Genomic DNA, 20,979 nt, shown 5'->3' with positions numbered 1-20,979 from the left:
TTCAGAAAACCACATCTGTAAGGAGTGGCTTTTTGAAAGTCTGCCAATTACTCTGAGGTGTACTTCAAGTTGACAAGTACTGTGTCACTGGGAATGGTGGTGCACGCCTTTAATCCCAGCATTTGGGAGGCAGAGGCAGGTGGATCTCTGTGAGTTAGAGGCCAGCCTGGTCTACAGAGAGAGTTCAAGCATAGGCTGGATTTCACATTGAGAAATCCTGTCTTGAAAAGCAGCAGCAACACCACGCCCCACAGGACTGCTGGGGGCTAAGGGTGGAGGTGGGTGATAGGCAACCATTTACAGTGTGAAAACTGGAACCACGCAGGTTCCAGCTCATCAGACCAGGCGTCTCATTGAGCAAATAGGAATCTCATCTCGTGTTCATGTGGACTTAAGCAGCAGCAGCTGGAGCACTGAGGCACCTGTGTGATCCAGAGGCGTGCTTTACATAACCAGAGCTCAACTAGTGCACAGAGGCAGAGGGAAAATGGAGAGAACTGGCCGTGACTGTGGTGAGGTGACTTCTTCCCAGCTGACATGGAGCAGGAAGATTCTGGTGGCTCCACACAGTGTAAGCAGCAGCCAGCTGGCCTGCAATTGATGGGGCCACGAGCAGCCTTGAGGACAGAGGTGAGGTCATCAGAGGCCCCACCTGAGACCCAGGCGCCACTCCCCGGCTCTCAGCAGCTTCGATCTGGGGCAGGGGAGTCTGGGATTCTGACTGCAGTGACACAGGTCTCCTGAGCAGTCGCCGATGCTGGAGTGAAGCTTTTCAGTCACCCTTGCTCTCAGTAACTCCTTGCCCACATCCCTACAGGTGTCAAGTAATTCCTAAACTTACTGGCTGGAACTGTTTCTTTGGTCTGTTGATATCTCAGCAGAGACACCTAGCCCATGGAACCTCATACCATCCCTGATATTTGGATAATTTGAAATTCTCCATAATGAAAGACAGGATAAAAAGAAAAGAAAAACAGCTAACAAACCCAAGATGAAGAGTTACGTTTCTAAAAGCAGTTTCCCAAAGCACAATCTCCCAGACACAGCTGACTCTATTTCTTTTCCCTACCAGGGCACAGTGCATTTGTGTTCTTGTCTGACTCCCAGCAGGAGACTGACAGGTTGATGCTAGTCTGTCTGTGAAGTCCTGGATCCTAAGGGCCACGGCACTGAAGGAACACAGCACCCACACCCCATGTTGCTTCTCGCCACCCACCCCACACCAAATACCCAAGCTCCTCTAACTTACCTTATTGCACCTCTTTCACCGTTCAGATAGCTTTTAACTTCACTGTTCTGGCACCAACTTTAAGGCAAACAGAGGAAGGAACTTATTTTGGGAGACAGGGTTGCACTGTGTAGCCTAGCAGGCCTCTGACTGGTTTGTTATGGACTGTTTCCACAGGTGTCCATGTTGCTGTGTTGTTCTGTTTGCTCGTATGGGGTCCCCCTATAAAGTCCAGGCTGCCCTCAAACTTTAGACCCTCCTGCCTGCTAGGATTACAGGCATATGACATCATACCTGGCTTTCCATACATTAAAAAACGTGATGAAACCCAGATAAGCCTGACCATTTTAATCACCACGAACCTGAGGGTTCTGCTGTGCAGCATCACTACCGCCCGTCTCCAGACCCGTCTCGTCTGCTCTAACCAAGATCTGCCCATCAACACTGCCCAGATTCCTGCAGACACACGCTATTGTCTTGTCTGGATTGAGACAGGGTCTCAGGATGTGGCCCCAGGCTGGCCTTGAATTTGTAGCAAGCCCACAAAGCCTCCCTCACAGGTGCTGGGATTACAGGTGGCTGTCACCACCTTCATACTTCAGCTTAAAGATCTATGAAGTAGGACTGGTGTGGGGGTGCACACCTGCAGTCCTGGCCCTCAGTTTGAGGCCAGCCATGACCTTATAGGGAGACCCTGTATCAGCAAACAAGGCAACGACAACACAGACAGCTGTGGAAGCAGTCTATAACAGCCAGTTCCATGAAGGAAGTTAACATTTCCTCAGGTACTTCCTCTTCCTCTCCAGGCAAACTTTACCTACTAGGTTGGCAGCAATCTTATCCTGCAGCCAAATCCTTAGCTAAGTTCCACCTTCTTTCTCTTAAACATTTATTTTTGAGACAGAGTCTCACTATGTAGCCCTGGCTAGTATGGAACTTGCTATAAAGACCAAGCTGGCCTTACACTCACAGAGATCCACCTCTGCCTCCTGAGTGCTGGGGCCGAAGGTGTGAGCCACCCCACTTGGCAAAACACCCTAACTCTCATAACTTGAATCATGTACTAAATCCTATCAGGTTCAGTAGCTTTCCACTGAAGAACTCTGAAGTATGAAAAGATAAGGCTTATTTCATAAACTATTAGAGAATGCAGAAAAATGTCCAAACAAATATTACCTTTCAACTAGACAGTTCATGATGTCACTGTTTTCTTGAAAAAGGTGCATGAGGTTGGTTGGCAGGGAAAGGTAGTTACACAAATGTTCAAAATGGCTTGTTCCAGAAACTGTATATGGGGAAGAAAAGAGACACAAACACCCACAGTTGCATCCCATGCAGAAGTGTAAAGAGCTATTTCTTCCTTTTCTTTTTGTTTTTGAGACAGGGTTTCTCTGTGTAGCCCTGGCTGTCCAGGGGTTCCCTCTGTAGACCAGGCTGGACTCGACCTCCTGCACCTAGTTTATGAGTAATAGATAAACGGAACCGTGCTGTGGGTAACAGAAACCGACACAAACAGGCATTTCTGAGACCTAAAGCACTGTGTAAATGCTCATTCACAGAGGCTCTCACAGTTAGGAGCTTCTTGGGACTCAGAGGCAGAGCACGCATGCAAAGCTGTGCACGGGCGTTCTGTAGGCAGATGTTTTCCCGCCAGTTACCTGTGCTCTCAGTAATCAAGCGTATTTGTTTATTGTTTTGTTTTGTGAGTGTTGGGGATGAACTCAGGTCTGAGTGTGCCGAGCAAGCATCACCTCTGAACTCTGTGTCCAGCCATTTCATATTTTCTAACTTATCTTTATTCTACTTTTCATTTTATTTTTATTATTTTTTTTATTTTCATCTTTGAGACAGGGTCTCTCTAGGTGGCGATGGCTGTCTTGAACTCACATAGTCACCCTCCTCTGCGCCCCAGTACTGAGATCAGAGGGCATCACCATGCCATGCCCAGCCCTGTCGTTCTTTTACGTGGCTGGAGCAGGTGACCATGAACTTTCCTACCTTGAAGGTCTGGTGGGGTTGGAACTCCATTTAAGTAATGGAAAAACAAGGCGGAGCACTTGAGGAAAGGCGTGATGGCAGCCCGGACGCTCCGCCACAGGTGCCAGCCAGAGGGCGCATCTTCCAAGGCACTGCGGAGAGTAAAGACAGTAAGGAAAGCTTGCTGCAGCAAAGCGCGGAGTGCAAACAAGACCGACACTAGAAATTGATGGTGCTATGGTTAAGAGGAGTGGGTCAAAGTAATATAGCCACATGTACTGAAAAATTATAAAATAAAAAACCCAAACTGGTGTGGTGGCACACCTTTAACCCCAGCACTTGTGAGGCAGAGGCAGATGGATTTCTGTGAGTTCGAGGCCAGCCTGGTCTACAAAGCAACAACAGGACAGCTAGGACTGTTACACACAGAAACCCTATCTCAAAAACCCACACATACACACAATCAAAACCGAACAAAAAGCACAAGAAAACCCCAGCCGTTATCCCAGCGCCTCCATCACCACATCCTCTCCCGACAGCGCTTCCAGCTGGTTCACACCACCACATCCTCTCCCGACAGTGTTTCCAGCTGGTTCACACCACCACATCCTCTCCCGGCAGTGTTTCCAGCTGGTTCACACCACCACATCCTCTCCCGACACAGTGTTTCCAGCTGGTTCATACCACCACATCTCCCGACAGTGTTTCCAGCTGGTTCACACCACCACATCCTCTCCCGACACAGCTCTTCCAGCTGGTTTACACCACCACATCCTATCCCGACACAGTGTTTCCAGCTGGTTCACACCACCACATCCTATCCAGACACAGCGCTTCCAGCTGGTTCACACCACCACATCCTCTCCCAACACAGCACTTCCAGCCAGTGTCTTACACAGCTGCAGCCACCTGCAGTCTAAACCACCAGCAATCTACAGCATTCTACATACTATAATAATTTTAATCCAGCCATTGTATTTTAGAAACACTGATCACAACTAACATTAACTATGCCCCTACACAAACATCTGGCTCACTTTCAGCTCCTTCTTGGCATAAATAACACCAGAATATGTCGGTATATGCTTGTAAGCTTTTCTCTGTGTTAGATTACCTCATTAGTGTGGACTCTCAGATGGGATAACTCAAAGAACTTTTCTTTAATGTGTATATACGTATGTATGGTGTATCCCAATGTGTGTCCCTCAGAGGCCAGAAGAGGATGTTGGATGCCTGCTCTGTGTCACTCTCCTTTGGTTACTTTGAGGCAGGGTCTTTCCCCTAGCCTGGAGTTGTGCTGGAGGACAGTGAGCATCAGGAACCAATCCTCCTGTCTCCACCACCCACAGGGCTTTTTACACAGTGCTGGGATTCAAACCCAGCCCCTTGAGTTAATGCAGCAAGCACTTCCCCTCACTCCCACAGGCTCTTGACTCACATGGTTAAGACCCAAGTGAGACTGCTGTTCCACGACACAGCAACAGCAGCATGTGCTCTCTAATAATCTCACCGAGTTTCTGCTGCTCCTGTATCATCTGACAAACACATCGTGCTAATCTGATCTGCATTTTGAAATTTCTGATAACTTATGTTTTAGGAGCATCTTCAGAGTGCATCTGCCTACTAGCTGGCATCTGACTGAGCAAACGAAGGACTCACCACCAAGTAAGCATGAAACTCCAGACATTATTATCCTTCTCTCAGAGGCTTAGGTGTGTCACTCCTAGATCTTTAATACAGTAACACACAGCAACTTCCCCTGGTTAACAAGCCAATTCCTTTCTCATGCTGACCCCTACTGACCCACGCTGGCATATGGGAAGTACCACCCATTAAAGATTGGGGTCTCACCTTCCAGTACACTGGTGAAGTGTTTTGTGCAAAGAGAGAACAGCTAATTCTTCTTCCCCACTTGGATTTTCTTGATCCATGCCATTCTCTTCTGAAAGACAGAGGCACACTAGTGGTTTCCATTCCTACTGTGAGCTGAAAGGGCAGCTAAGTGTACCAGTAAGCACTCACACATACCCACACACTCACATATTACAGGAAATAGTCTTATAAATACACAGGATTTTCATTTTCAAGTATACACGCAGCACTGATCTCATCTGACCGTTGAGCCAGCACTGTACTGTGGGTAGTGTTAACTAGCACCCTGGGTTGCAGCTACCATCCAGTGAGGACTATCAGCAACACATGGTCTGTTTGAAAACAGGATGCCTGAATGGAAAAATAGCTTAAGAACAAGCTCACTGGGGTACTAATGAAACATGTGAGGCAAAACAAAACTGGTATTCTCAAACAACATTCAGCTGGGTTTAATTTATGTTGTTTACAGATTAACAAACTAAATGGAAAAAAAGCAAAACGGGATTTTCATAGGAGAAAGAAATTTAATTTAAAGCTTTTTTTTTTTTTTTTTTTTTTTTTTTTTTTTTTTTGGTTTTTCGAGACAGGGTTTCCCTGTAGTTTCTAGAGCCTGTCCTGGAACTAACTCTTGTAGACCAGGCTGGCCTCGAACTCAGAAAGCTTCTTATAGGAAGACAAACAGAAGTAGTAAGCAACCCGACTGTGATTTATTTACTGCTCTCCCGCAAACACATTTGTTTGAAACAGAGAAACTCGAGTTCATGAAGCTGAAAGCGAGTGCTGGGGTCACCTGTACGTGAGGTAAGTAAGATCTGGACGATGTGTGCCATGGTAACCAGACGGAAGATGTGCAGGTCTCCAGTGCCGAGGCTGCTTCCTGAAAAGTCCTGACACTGCAGAGCCGGGAATGCGAGCACCAGGCCCACCTAGACACCAAACAGAACATCAGCACAGTCCTCTCCTCATGGCCACACACTTCTGTGCTCTCCTGGGATCTCTTCCCAGCTTAGCCCTCCACCGTCTGAAAGCCCACGAGGACTGCTCAGTGAGCTGACTGGAGCCGAAAGGCCTGAAGGGCCAGTTACTATTATTTCATGTATCCAGTGGATTCCCATGAACAGACTGCTGGTAATGACAGAAAATAGAAAAACAGTATTTTCATTTCTTAACATTTATTTTTTTGTGTATGCATCCTTGGAGATCAGAAGACATGATCTCCGTGTTTGAGTTGTGGTGAACACATGCCAAATAAAACTTGCAAGGTAGTAATATTCAGTCATTAAGAATGAAGTGATGCCGGGCAGTGGTGGAACACCTTTAATCCCAGCACTTGGGAGGCAGAGACAGGTAGACCTCAAGTGAGTTCTAAGCCAGCCTGGTCTACAAAGTGAGTTCCAGGGCAGCCAGTACTAAACAGAGAAACCCTGTCTCGAAAACAAAAACAAACAAACAAAAAGTATGGAGTGATGTTGTGTACAAAGAAAGGGATATACTAAATGAGATATGTGAGACCAGAAAGAAAAATATAGCATGTGTAGCATGTTTTCTTTCATCTGTGGTATCTAGATTAAAAAAAATAATAATAATAAAAAGGAGAAGAGGGGTCCAGAAAGTAAAAGGGACAAGGGAGAGAGAGAGAGGGGAGGTGAATATGATCAAAATATGTGATCATATTTCATAGGGAAAGCTACTGTTTTGTGTAAGGAACATTCCCTAATTTAAAAAGTACAAAAAGGGAGGGAGGCAGTCTGTCATTGATTACTGTGACCGCAGGGCAGATCTGTTCAGAGTTCCTAGAATGCACAAAAGCACTAACTGGATTGTGCACAGATGGCAGCATCACTTATCCGGCCATTGTTATTCTTTACCTCTCAGTGGGTTAAAAGCAGATAGCTGTATTACAGATCTCAGTCACAAAGCCAAATAAGAGAGGAGGCGCACCCAGACACCTGGACCTAGGCTCCTCAAACCCTAACCAGATCCGGATGTACCGACATCCGCAATGACAGCGCCTCCCAAGGGCCTTCTGGCTAAAGACTCGTCAAGTCCCAGGGAGGGTCGTGGGGTGCGGTGAAGAGGACACAGAGCAAACTGTAAACACCCACCAGTAAATGAAACATGTCGATGTCTAATATGCACGGGAGGTCTTCATAGTTGTCATTAGGCACCAAGGCTAGAGATGGAAGAAGACACATTACATTAGCACACTGCAGACACCAGCATCAGCAGAGAAGAAGCACAGAGCAAACCCTTCATTGGGATGGAGACGTTAGACTTCTACAGATAACATTCCTAAGGACCAGAAGCTGCTGGAACACAGATGGTCACAGACACTGGACACTCACATGCGAAGAGTTTACAGAAGTGCCCTTGCACCACGGGAAGTGACGCCACTGTCCAATGTGCTGCTGCAAATCGTGTCAGAGACCTGAGACAGTCGTCCTGAAAGAAAGAAGTCTTTACAGTTACCAGACCCCTTCTAAAAATATACTATGAAACAAACAAAAGGCGAGTCCCGCTAGCCCACAAACAAGTTCTCTAGCATCTGTACAGAAAACGGGCTTTACTGAGAGGACTGAGTGCTCTTACCAGTCTACAAGGCAGAGGTCCAAATAGCGGCTTCTCTTCAGCACTCAAAATTCTTTCTGAGGATTAAAAATGGTTAAGAAGGTAAATTGAACACCATGTATATTTTATTTTCTTAAAAGCTACTTTCTTTGCACATTTTTGAATAAATTCTATTATTTCTGAAGAGAATGCAATTTTGTCAGGTTTTAGCATCATCCCCTCCCCCCCTTCATAGTGTTTCTATGTATATCCCTGGCTGTACTGGAACTCGCTCTGCAGATCAGGCTGGCCTTGAATCACCCTGTCTCTACCTCCTGAGTGCTGGGAATAAAGGTACCACTATACCCAGCAAGATTTTTACCATCTTTAAGTCATTTTTCAAGAATTCACTTTGGATGAAAGAAAAAAATAACTTGTCCTATAGACCAGGCTGGCTTCGAATTCAGAGATCCACCTGCCTCTGCCTCCCCAGTGCTGGGATTACACCGTGTGCCACCATGCCCAGTGTACTTGCTGTTCTTGCAGAGTACTTGGGTTTGGTTCCCAGCACCCACTTGGTAGCTCACAACTATCTGTAATTCTAGTTTCAGGGGATCCGATGCCCAGTTCTGGCCTTTTCAGATACTAGGTTCACACACAGTACACAGTACTGTGACACACAGTACACAGTACACAGACACACATGCAGGCAAACATTTGTACACATAAAATTAAGAAAAAAACCCTAACGGGTCCCTCAACTCATAAGCACCATCTCATTTGTTTCTGTTGCTGTACTTATTTATATTGTCAAACAGACCGGCATTTTGCTGGTCTACAACGCTTTCTTGTTTTCTTTTATTACTTCTTTACACTAAACACTCATTAAGAACGTCTACGTGTGAGTGTCGGCCTGCACGCCCATCATCTGTGCACCACACTGGTACCTGGTGTTCAAAAGGCCGGCTCTTCTAAGCACAGTTCTTTATGGTTTCCTCCCTCCCTCCTTCCCTCCCTCCCTCCCCTCCCCTCCCTCCCTCCCTCCCTTCCCTCATTTTTTTTAAAGACAGGGTTTCTCTGTGTAGCTCTGGTTGTCCTAGACCTTAAACCCTGCCTCTGCCTCCTAAGTGCTGAGATTAATGGTATGCACCACCACTGCCTGGCTGTTTTCGTTTTTTTTTATGGCAGGGGTCTCACTTTGAAGTCCTGGCTGTCCTGGAACTCTATAAACCAGAGTGGCTTCAAACTCAGAGAGACCTGCCTACCTCGGCCTTGGATTAAGGAGCGTGTCAGCACACCCAGCTTGCTCTGTGCCTTGAGGAAGCACACGGGAGTGTCTCACCTGTGCTCTGGATGGTGTACGCACAGCTCCCCCAGCACATGGCGGGCACGCGGGGGTCCTCTTCATTGGGATGAACCTTCAGTCCCACCTTGTAAGTAGCCGTTCCAAATGTTGTGAGCATTTCTTTTATGCTATCAGAATACGGGTTCCTGTGTAAACACAGGTTTAGTTCAAAAGTTGCACACATGGCTCTCTCTCAGTTGCTCTGTTCTGTGCTGCAATCAAACCAATTAACATATCCAGAGAGGGCTAGATGGCACTGTGTTGACTGAGGGATTATGTTCTGGGCATGAGCAGAGGAAAGGCGCAGGACTGAAGGGGCAAGCAGGTCCATCTGCTGTCTGCACCATGGAACTGCTGACTGAGCCTCAGGCAAGATCCCCGACAGCCGCAGAACTGAACCCTAGAGGAACGCTGTTCTCACACTGATGTCAGTGAGTCCCTGATTCAAAAGCTGGTGGTGGCTACTGACCTTGTTGTGAGACTCAGCAAGCTCTGACTGGCTCAGCAGGGCTGGGCGTCTATGGCTTACTGTTAAATAGCTACCCAAGGCCAAGGCAGATGGAAGGAAAGGTCGTAACACTCACTTAAGTTAGCAAGCAGAAACTAAACTTGGACTGGGAGATAGATGGCTTAGTCAATGTGTGAGCGCAGCTTTGGGTCCAATTCGCAGCATGGATGGGTGGGCGGGCAAAGGAAGCCAGGCCAGAACACCTGCTGAGACCATGAGGAGAGCTAAGAAGGCCAACATAGGTAAATAGAGGGCCAAGGGAGACACTCAAGACACCACAAAGGCTCAGCAGTGAGAGACACAGAAGGAAGGGTTACAAAAACCGCCCAATGACTAAGAAGTCACATAAAAGGAAGAGATATCAGAAGGACATTTTAAACATCTCAGACAAGGAAAGATGTCAAGAGTTCAAACTAGTGGCAAGGAACCGGAGTTCAAAATGTCACTTTTTTCTCAACAGATCCACAAAATCCCATATGGTAGTGCATGGCCACTCCCAAAGGGGAGGTGCCACCATGAGTATGTAACCAGCCAGGGCTACCCAGTGAGACCCTGTCTCAAAAACAAAAAACAGGGGCTGGAGAGATGGCTCAGGGTTAAGAGCACTGGCTGCTCTTCCAGAGGTCGTGAGTTCAATTCCCAGCAACCACATGGTGGCTCACAACCATCTGTAATGAGATCTGGCGCCCTCTTCTGGCATGTGGGCATACATGGAGGCAGAATGTTGTATACATAATAAATAAATAAATCTCTTAAAAAAAAAAAAAAAAACACCAAACCCCCAAAAACAGGGCTGAAAAGATGTCTCAGAGGTTAAGAGCACTGACTGTTCTTCCAGAGGTCCTGAGTTCAATTTCCAGCAACCATAAGATGGCTCACAACTGTCTATAATGAGAACTGGTGCCCTCTTCTGGTCTGCAGGAATACGTGCAGACAGAACACTACTTGATAAACAAAATCTCAAACAAAAACAAACACGCGCACGCGCGCGCGCGCGCACGCACGCACACACACACACACACACACACACACACACACACACACACACACGGCCAAGGACAAGTGCAAGGACTGCTGTGCAGTCCTCACGGTGCAGAAGACTGGGGGCAGGGCGTGGGTTGGAGCAATACCTCTGGGACAGAAGGTATCTGATGGGTCTGAGGGCATGGAAAAGCAAGGGCCAGGCCTGCGTCAGAATCACAGCACCACCCAGAAACAGCCATACTTTGCAGGGCAGCAAGCTTAGGAAGACAAGGAGCCAAAGCTGCAGGAGAGACTGGCTGCTACAGGATGGAGGTCCTTCCAACACACAGAGCAGTACTAGAACACACAATGCAGAGGCTGACCACTGACTTAACCCCTCCCCAAATGATCTTATCTGACAACAAGGTATCACTGAATTCAAAACATGGAATAGAGCTGGAGATACAGCTCAGAGGTAGGGCACATGCCTGGTGTTCATAGGGCCCTGAGTTCAGTATCCAGCATAGGTCACAGAAAGCGCAGAAGGAAGGTTATGGAGGGTCTAGACATCAGTACTGGAAAAGACAAACCCAGGACTCGGGGAAGCACAGCAGCACAGGCTGAGCCTCTCCACATCACAGGCCTTCTGTGTCTGTCTGCTGGGTCACTTGGGACATGACAGGCGCAGACCCCAAAAGGCCTTACATTGTTGTCACCTCGCCCTTACAACCTGAACTCCCTCCTGTCAGGGATGAGGGAGTGAGGCACACAGGTTAAGGAATCCCTCATTCACACAGAATGAGCAGTGGCACCGTAACTAACTGGTTCCTGGGTACAACGAAGTAGGAGTCTGGGTGACTAAGGGAAAAGTGTCGATCAGAAAGAGGCCTAAACCCTGGTGGAGCTCAGTGGCCTGGGTTAAGACGCCGTGATGATATCAGGGACACAACGGCAGTTGACACTGTGGAGCAGCAGGTGCTGATCAGGGTGAAACCTCTACATCAGTGGCTCTCACCCTTCTTAATGTTGCAGCACTTCAACTCAGCTCCTCAATCTGGGGTGATCTCAACCATAAAATTATTTCCTTGCTACTTTGTAACTAATTTTGCAACTGTTATGACTCAATGTAAACATTTGCAGTGAGAAGCTGTGGCAGGCCTGCTTTTCTTCCCGCCCTACTCCCCCACCGTTAGCTTTACACCCAAAATAACACACAAACTGTATTTACTTAAATACTGCTTGGCTCATTAGCTCTAGCCTCTTACTGGCTAACTCTCACATCTTGAATAACCCATATTTAGTAATCTGTGTAGCACCATGAGGTGGTGGCTTACGAGGAAGATTCTAGCCTGCATCCATCTCGGATAGGAGAGTCATGGCGACTGCCTGAAGTGTCTGCCTCCCTGCCTTCCTCCCAGCATTCTGTTCTGTCTACTCCACCCACCTATGTTCTGACCTATCTGGCCAAGCAGTTTCTTTATTAATTAACCAATGAAACAACAGATAGATATAAGACACTCCTACATCATTTCCCCTTTTTCTGTTTAAACAAAAAAGAAAGGCTTTAACTTTAACATAGTAAAATTATATATAACAAAACAGTTATCAAGCAAGAATTACAGTTACAATATTTATTTATCTTTTATCATAACTAAGGAAAACTAACTATAACTAACCATTCTTCAACTCCATCAAAGACTCTAGAAGGATATAATATTACCTAAGCAAACAAGAAATAAGCAGATACAGGATATCTATACTCGTCCCCTGTGAAAGGGTCATTGATCCCTCAAGGGGTCACGAGCAGCTTTGCTAGTCGGTTACAATGAACAACACGCACCATGTGAACTTCAAGATTCAACATTCCAAGCCTCAGGCCTGCCAAGACACGCTCCACCAACAGCTTGCTTAACTTTTCAAGGGCTAGACTGAAAGGAAGGGTACCGTGTACTCACTTAGGCTGAAAATCAGGCCTGAAGCCTTCTGGGACATGTACTTCACCCATGTCTTCTACATTCTCTGAAGAGGGAGCATCTGTAGAAATAGGCATTTTATATAGTTATTCAGCAGAACATAATCTTTATGTATTTCTGCCATGTAGGCAAACAAATAAAAACCTGAAAGAAATTCCATGACTACAAACTGCCAAAGTGTCCGCACAAAGAACAAGAGCAGCCATGGCTGACCTGCGTTATCTATAGTTGCTCACGATGATGTCACAAAAAAAAAAGCCGAGAGGATGGTGTTCTATACGTGTGAAGACTACCACAGACTCCTGCCACGACACTTTCCTACAGCACAGAGCGCAGAGCAGGGCCTACAAAACGCTGCTCCTGCCATTGGGAACTAACACTGGTCCCTCACCACTCAGTCTGTCAACGGCCGAGAGAGAAGTGCTATTATAAACATGAGCTGTGTATTCTCAGAGAAAGAGGAGTCACGTGTACTCTACTGCAACACAGACAAGTGGAACAAATCAGGTTACTTATTTTTATTGTTCTCTTGAGCCTGGGTAAGCCATGTAGCCCAGGATAACCTTTTATTATCTTTCTGTATGAGTTTCCCCAGTGCCAAGATCACAGATGTGTTACACCATAACTAGCTTACATTAAATTTTAAGATGGAAGGTTTCATTTGTAAATATATAAAGAGATTTTATTATTTATTTATATACTTTATTCTTGTTTTTTTTTTTTTTTGAGATAAAGTCTGCCAGACTCCGCCTCCCCAGTGCTGGGACTGAAGGCACGCATAACTATGCCCAGCCTTATTTATATTTTTTAAAACATTTATTTTTATTTTATATGTATGAGTGCTTTGCCTACAAGTAAATTTGTGCACCATGTGTGTCTGGTGCCCACTGACATCAGAAGGGTATGTTAGATTCCCTAGAAATTACAAACAGCCACCATGCAGGTGCTGGTAATAAATGTTTTAAGAGAGCAACCAGTGCTGTTAACCACCAAACCATCTCTCCAGCTGCTATTTCATATATTTTTAAGATTTTTATTTTATTTCTCTGTGTGTGTGTGGGAGTGGAGGCAGATGTGTATGTAGGCACCAGAAGCTAGCAGAGGTGTTGGAGGCCCTGGAGTTAGAGGCAGCTGCAAACCTGTGATGTGGGTGCTGGGAACCGATCTCAGGTCCTTTGCCAGAGCAGCAAGTGCTCTGAATCACTGAGCCATGTCTCTAGACTCTCGTTTTAAAAACAATTTTGTTTGGAGACACATTTTCCAACCAACTTATACTTTAGAGGAAAAAGAACAGGTCACCAGGGCTGGTGAGAGGGCTCAGTGGGTTGGGTCTCTGTAGGCCACATGGTAGGAGAGAATCAACTCCCAAACGTTTCTTCTGACCTCCATATGTACACCACAGTATGGGCATGGGTATGCATGAGCATGAACACACACACACACACACACACACACACACACACACACACACACAGGTTTCCAGTACTTACCAGGGGCACTTTCTTCTTTCCTAAGCATCTGCAACGCTTTTATCTGCTGAGATATTGTTCTAATCCACTGTGTCAGATCTGGTTGGTCTGAAAAATTTAACCTCCTAGAAGAGATTACAGAAAGCACTTAATGCTTTATTGATTAATTTAATTAGTACACAAAAGGTGTCCAGTGGTGGTGGCAGGTGAATCTCAAAAAACAAAGCAAATGAAAAAGTTTAAAAAGCTTTCCTGAATAATATATGCATTTTAGACACATTTCAAATATTTGAGAATCAAGCTTATGGGGTAGGTAAGATGTCTCAGAGGTTAATTAAAAGCAGTGGCTGCTCTTACAGAAGACCTGGGTTTGATTCCCAGCACCCTTATGGTGGCTCACAACCACCCATCATTCCAGAGGACTTGATACTCTCTTTTGGCCTCTGTGGGCACCAAGCTCACCTGTGGTACATAGATACTCATGCAGGCACGACACCCATACACACAAAATAAAACCAAAAAGTTAGACCCGGGAAAATTTGTTGTATTAAAAACAAAAAAATCTGGGTCTAGCGATGGTTGAGCCAGTAAGGGGCTTGCTGCTAAGCCAACAACCCGAGTTCAATTCCTAGAATCCACAGGGTGACAGACTCACAAAAGTTGACCTTTGACTTTCACATGATGGATTGGGGATGCCTACACGTTGTGAGATTATGGGTTTAATGCGAGCAATGAAAGCAAAAAATTCAGGAGAGATACTGGCCAACAGAAATGAAATTATATTTTGATCAATGATGATAATATCATTGAAAGTATTGCTTATTTTTAGTACTGGAATATGACAATGTCTTAAACCTCACAATTACCAATACCACAAACGTTCATCACATGCTTAGTGACAAACTTAGCAAAGCTCTTACTGGAAGATGCTCACAGCCTCCCATCGGATCCTCCAAATGCTTCTAGGTATGACCGTGCCCATGTTATACACAAGGACACTGAGTTATGCAGCCTGACGTAGGTCCTAAGGGGGACTCAATTGTGTCAGATTCCAAAGACTATTCTACAACATTCTTCAGTTATGGCTATCATTATTATGCCATCATTAACAGCTGTAAGAAATAAAAAACTTGTCCACCAAAGTCACAGGTAAAACCAACCAATGTAATTTCTCCTCACAGGCAGCTGATACTTTCTAGTTCAAATACACGGGTACGTTAGCACCATAATGTTCCTTTGTGATCAGAAAGCATAGATTAACTGAGAACCTGACAACAGCTATAAATGTTTTGTGGCACCAAAGACAAAGTCTGAGTCCCTAAACTAAAGAGAAAGACAACCTCTGCGCTAAACTGAATCCAAAGAAAGAGAAATAGGTAACTTATACTCATAAAACTTATGTTAAACACCTACACAGTTATTTTTTAAGGATTTACTTGGACCTGGGTCCTCTGGAGAGCAGGAGTGTTCTTAAGGCTCGGCCATCTCTCCAGCACTTATTCACTTTTAATTTTATTCACTGTGTATGGTGTGTGTGCCCTATATGCCATGGAAACATACGGAGAGCAGAAAATAGGTTTTTGTTTTTTGTTTTTTGAATTTTGGAGACAGAGTCTTACTGAGCAGCCGGGACTAGAACTCTGAGCTCTACCTGCTTCTCAAATGCTGGGACGAAAGGTGTGCGCTACCACACCCAACAACAGACTGCCTTTGGGAAGAATGAAGGAACATTTTTAAAGTAAGACTTCTAGAAATAAAGGAGATACTAGGTTTTCAGGAATAAACAAAGAGTACATCTTCTGTAGCACTTATGAGGAAATAAAAAAAGTTATATTTTGGCTTGTTTCCTTTTACAGCTCACAACCAAGCTCCACAGGTCAGCTAGAAGAGATGACTGTGTAACATGTTTAGAAGGTTATCTGGGCTGCATGACACCCAGAGCTGAGTCTCCCTCCTCCATCACCTACAAAGCCAGTCTCTGATGTAGCACAGTGCTGGGAAGAGCTCACCTGCCGAAAGCAGTCCTGGGTGGAAGCAGCAGGGGGATCACGGTGTTGCTCAGGCACTCGCAGAGGGGACAGAGGAACTCGCCATTCTCTACGTCATAGCTAGTGTGCAAGCGCAGTCGCTGCTGCCTTCGCTGCTCTTTAGCTTGAACGGAATCAAAATACCTTCACAATTAGAGAACAGGGGCGTCAAAATCCACGGGTTTTATGTCAGCAGGAGGTGCAAGCATCAACATCCCAAGTCATTTTTCTCACAAACAATTAAAAACTTGACAGAACTGTCCTAAACACAGGCAGTATGATTTCTGAATTACTTTACTCTTCACGGTGGATTTTGAGCCCTAACACAGAAACATTGTAAACAACAACAAAACCTGACTGATCTAATAAGCATTTCAAGAGAGGGAAGAGTCACTTCTTGTGCTCACTGTCTGGCCTTTTCCTCACAGCTGGTCTGGGGCAGCCACACTAAGAGTAAGCACAGTGCTGGAGAGCACATGAAGCACCAGGGCAGAGCAAGGAGAGGGGGCCCCCTTTCGGCAGAGTCGCTATAGCCTCGGGAGCCACAAAGCATGCACTAACACCTGTGGGATTCAGAGCTGTTCATCTTGGACCTGAAGAAAGAATGCATTACTCGTATAGCCTATATGATAGAGAGTTCACCCTACTGTACCAAATCTTTCTGTCCTTCCATCTTGTTACCTAATGGAGAGCTGGTCTCTTCTCTGGAGGGATGATGTAGATCTGATACAAAGTTATATTAAAATGTACCTGTCACTCTCAAGTTTCTTACTAATCCTTTACATCCATTACAAAGCAAGTATTTATTAGGCAAATACATAGAAGTTTGCTAGTATCTTTAGTTCTTATCCCCACCCCTAGAATAAAACTTCCTTTGCTTTAAAAGTTAATTCCGAGCCTTCAGATGGCTTCTCTTGAGTAATATAAGAATATATAAGAATATAAATTACCTTTGCCAACAATGGGCATGCATAACGTGTCCACAGCTACCAGTGTGTGTTCCGCAAGACAGATCAGGGTGCATGAATAATGGATCATATTTTTCTGCATTATAAAACAAAGATATAAAAAACAAAACTCTAAGCATTTAACTTTTCTATGATCAACGTGGACCCTTAGGTTTGTGAAGACCTGGGTGAGGAAGTGCTAATTTACTCTGACTTTAGATAGCACCAATCCAGGCAAGACTTTGGTAACTAAAACTCGAGACTCTTGTAATTCTCAATACCTGTGAAGACAACAGCCCTGACTGTGTGTGAGGTTGAAAGCGCACTAGATAGCTGGCCCTCCACAAGCTGTGTCTGTGGTGTCCATAGAAGGCAGACCAACATGTACAAGGCACACTCCACAGGAGCTCAATACCCTCCTCATGTCCGTCATTCTCATTATACAGCATCGAAACTACAATCTAGAGATCAAGTATCTAGAAGAGTCACCAAGACTGCATGCAAATCCTATGCATTTGAGCAGGGTTTCCCCTCCTCAGTGTTATGGATGAAAGCCAGACCCGCACTCCCAGAAAGCAAGTGTTCAGCTCCTGAGCTTCCTCCTTAGCACTATACCATCTTATACAGGGACTTGAGCACCTAGGAGTTTTGATATACACTCCGGGTAATAAAGGATCATGAAGCTTTGGTTGCTAAGAGAGTCCAGTTCCATGCCTCATGCCCTGAGCTCAGAGAAGAAATTCTGAGGGATGTGTTAAGACACAGTCTTATACTCTAGCCCTGTCTGGCCTTGAACTCAGAGCTATCCTCTGGCCTCAGTCTCTGAGTACAGGGATTAAGATGTGAATCATGATGCCTGGCACGGAGGCTGCTTGTATTCTGTCAATGAAACTGTTAAAATCTAATAAAAAGCTAGAACTTACCTGGATCTTGAATGAATTTAGTTCTGTCTTTTGACAGTACAGTTGATCTCTGAACAAATGCTGCCAAGACCATTGCCTTGCTTTCCACAGTAACTTCTTGCTCCTCTTGGCACAATATGCAGGTGACACACTGTCTCTGATCAGGAACCTGTGTCTGTGCTGGGCCTAATGCTGTGAGTGCTGTATCTGAAACCAGAGGGCTGCAATAAAAAGGTTATAAGGACACTGAGTGAGTCGAAGCAGTTTCTTTATAATCATTAGTGATAGATTCCGGACAGACATATGTTGAACCCATGACTTTTATAACACTAAGTGGTATGAGTCTTTCATGTGCTTCAACATGACCTCTAATCTTAGAGCAATCAGCCTGCAGCACATACCAGTGTTCAACCTTTCATGAACATACTCTAGGTAGATACACACATGACCCAGAGCTAGAGATTTCTTTGTGTGCATATGCGTGTGTGTGGGGGCCGCAGGTCAACCCCAGGTGCAGGACCTCTCACTTGCCTGGAGTTTGCTGACGAGTTAGGCTGCCTGGCCATCGCCCCCAGAACAGCCCGTCTCTACCTCCCCAGCACTGGGGTACAAAACCACGCGCCAGCTTTAGCTCTGGGAGAAAACTCAGATCCGTGTTTGTCTGGTACACAGTTTACTGGCTGATCTTGGGCTATTTCTATTTCCCTGGCCTAGAAGTGGATGTCTTTTAATGGAGACTACCACTTCTACTCATTATGACAGGATTAAAAGCATACCAAACAACTAATGATTAAGTCTTAAGTCATTATTTTGTTTACCCGCTGTCAAGAGTGGCAGAGGCAGAGGTGTCCAGCTCTGTGGTCTGCTGGAACAGCTCTTTGTTCTCATCAATAAAGTGCCGCTGCATCTCAGACATCTGGGCCATGATCTTCTCCCGGCGCAGTCTAGCAATCTCTGCTTTCCTTTTCCTCTCTGCTTTGTCTTTGTCTCTTGAGCTCTGGAAAGATGCTCAGTTAGTCTGTTGGAGGTTAGACAGTCTTTCCCCTAAGCAAAGCATCTGTACTGTAATAAGAGCCACTCCATCATCATCTTATTTAAATGCAAGAATCAATTTAAGGTACTAAGGGAAAGGACAAACTAGACCATTGCTACAGGTTATAATATATGAATCTTTTGGAATTTAACTTTCATGAATGGTATCAACTACTGCCTTACTGCAGAGAAACCTAATTTTTTCATACTAACCTGCTAAAGTTTTTTGTATTATTAGTTTTTTTTTTTTTTTTTTTTTTTTTTGAGACACGGTTTCAATATGTTACAGCTTTGGCAGGTCTGGAATGACCAGAATAGCCTCGAACTCAAAGATTAACCTGCTTCTGCTTCCTGAGTGCTGGGGCTAATGGGATATGCTGGCATGCCTGGATCTAACTTGCTTTTTTGTTTTTTTTTTTTTTTCAAGATTGGGTTTCTCTGCATATCCTTGGTTGTCCTGGAACTCGCTCTGTAGACCAAGCTGGCCTAGAACTCAGAGATCCACCTGTCTTTGCTTCTCAAGTGCTGGAATTAAAGGCGTGCGCCATCACCACCTGGCTTAGCTTCTTTTTACTACCTCTTCCATTATGGTTCCTTCTGTCTCTGCCACAGGACTGGTGGATGAACTCTCTCTTATCTTCTTAATTGCATTAAACATCTGAAAAAAAAAAAAACCCTCTATTATCCTGAAGTTAAGAGACATTATTACAAATAACAAGCATTTGCTGTTTCTCACAAGCTGCCAAGCAATGTGGAAATGTTACCTTTAACAACCACCTAATCATGTCTTTGTGGGCTTCCAGGGAGGGAGCATTCTGCAGCGTCTCCAGCATAGCGAGGATGCTCGGGGAGTTATTTGGTGCATCACCAGGTTCTGAGAAAAAGAAACAGAAGGCACAAAACCAGCTCATACTTCATAGCACTCACTCCTACAGAAGAGAATGTGACTGCCTACAACACTGCCGCCTATCACTTAATACACTGAACTGTGTGTGTGTGTGGGAGCCAGAGGCCAGCTGCCTTGCTGGTGTTCTTTACTTATTTTTTGAGATAGGCTCCCATGCTGGGCCTGGAGTTCAGTGATTGGCTAGACTAGTTAGCTACCCAGCCCCTGGGATCCACCCCCTGGACACTGACACCTTATAGCAATGAGAGAATGAATGGATTCAGAGAGATTTTTTTGTGTGGTTATTGGAAAACACAAGCATCACAGCCAAAGGAGGCAGAAGGATGGATGTGAACTCACGGGGAAAATGCCAGTAGACAGAATGCAGAAGGGCTGGCACCTATGAAAAGCAAAACATATATGCAGTGGGCAGAGGCAGCTTCTCCCTCTGCTCTTAGGCATGCATGGGAGCAAAGAAAGAAACCAGACGTGTCATGACAAACAGGACTGCTGCTCATCTTCGTCACAAGTGGCTGCACCTTAATCTACTGCTATTTCAGCCAGCAACTGCGACTCTGAAGTTAACAGGCTTGCTTCTCTCCCAGCTGCTCACGCTGCAGCCTGGTGGGAATTCTGTTCCCATACACAATGGCTCTGATGCTGTCACTAAAGGTAGCTTTAACTAAATCTCTATCATTCTAGTTATAATACAGCTTGAGATTCAAAGGCTGGGATGAAAACCTGATAGCCCAGAGAGGATGAGTAGCAAGTAGCCAAAACAAAAAAGCCACTCCACTCCAAATCCCTCCCCCATTACTCCTGGTGCATCTCTCTCTTTCCCCATGCCCTCTGATGCTCTAGGATTACTTTCTATCAACTAGCTGCTAATTCAGACTCCTGACCCAAAGTTGATTTTATTTAATTAATGTAAATGCTAACTCTGGGTTCACTGTGTGATCAAATATCCCCCAACACAGGACCACTTCTTGGTTCTTCCTACCCTTCTCTTGCAGAGCAATAAAACATTCACCATCATTTAAAAGAAAGAAGTTACAGAAATAATCCTTTCAACCCAGAAATTCCTACATTCCCATCCCAGCACCATGAATTCATCCATAAACATCTTAGTAAATGGCTGCTGATGAGCTAGGCAGAAAAAGCACAAGTTGAGCCTATCATCTTTGGTAGCAAAGAGAAACACAGAAGTTGAATGTGTGGGCTACCATGGGCAGAAAATGGCACAATCTGATCCAAACAACATGAATGACTATATAAAATCCACAAGACAGATTTTTTAAAATCC

At 45.1% G+C, this 20,979-nt stretch overlaps 1 protein-coding gene across 1 annotated transcript in view; it reads right to left on the bottom strand.

Moving 5' to 3' along the window:
• Positions 1 to 20,979, bottom strand: part of Ubr2 (ubiquitin protein ligase E3 component n-recognin 2) — an 80,652-nt gene that overhangs the window by 7,313 nt on the left and 52,360 nt on the right. The window contains 17 exon segments of the mRNA XM_038343591.1: positions 1,250 to 1,306; positions 2,405 to 2,513; positions 3,227 to 3,357; positions 5,057 to 5,147; positions 5,868 to 6,003; positions 7,183 to 7,250; positions 7,423 to 7,519; positions 7,667 to 7,722; positions 8,967 to 9,115; positions 12,396 to 12,474; positions 13,904 to 14,007; positions 15,892 to 16,053; positions 16,860 to 16,953; positions 17,780 to 17,979; positions 18,577 to 18,755; positions 19,368 to 19,448; positions 19,555 to 19,664. Of these exon segments, the coding sequence (XP_038199519.1) occupies positions 1,250 to 1,306; positions 2,405 to 2,513; positions 3,227 to 3,357; positions 5,057 to 5,147; positions 5,868 to 6,003; positions 7,183 to 7,250; positions 7,423 to 7,519; positions 7,667 to 7,722; positions 8,967 to 9,115; positions 12,396 to 12,474; positions 13,904 to 14,007; positions 15,892 to 16,053; positions 16,860 to 16,953; positions 17,780 to 17,979; positions 18,577 to 18,755; positions 19,368 to 19,448; positions 19,555 to 19,664 (1,903 nt within the window).

This window comes from Arvicola amphibius, chromosome 9 (genome assembly GCF_903992535.2).
Source record: "Arvicola amphibius chromosome 9, mArvAmp1.2, whole genome shotgun sequence".
Lineage (NCBI taxonomy): Eukaryota > Metazoa > Chordata > Mammalia > Rodentia > Cricetidae > Arvicola > Arvicola amphibius.
Note: the sequence above shows the minus strand (reverse complement) of the source record. Positions and strands in the feature narration are given on the sequence as shown.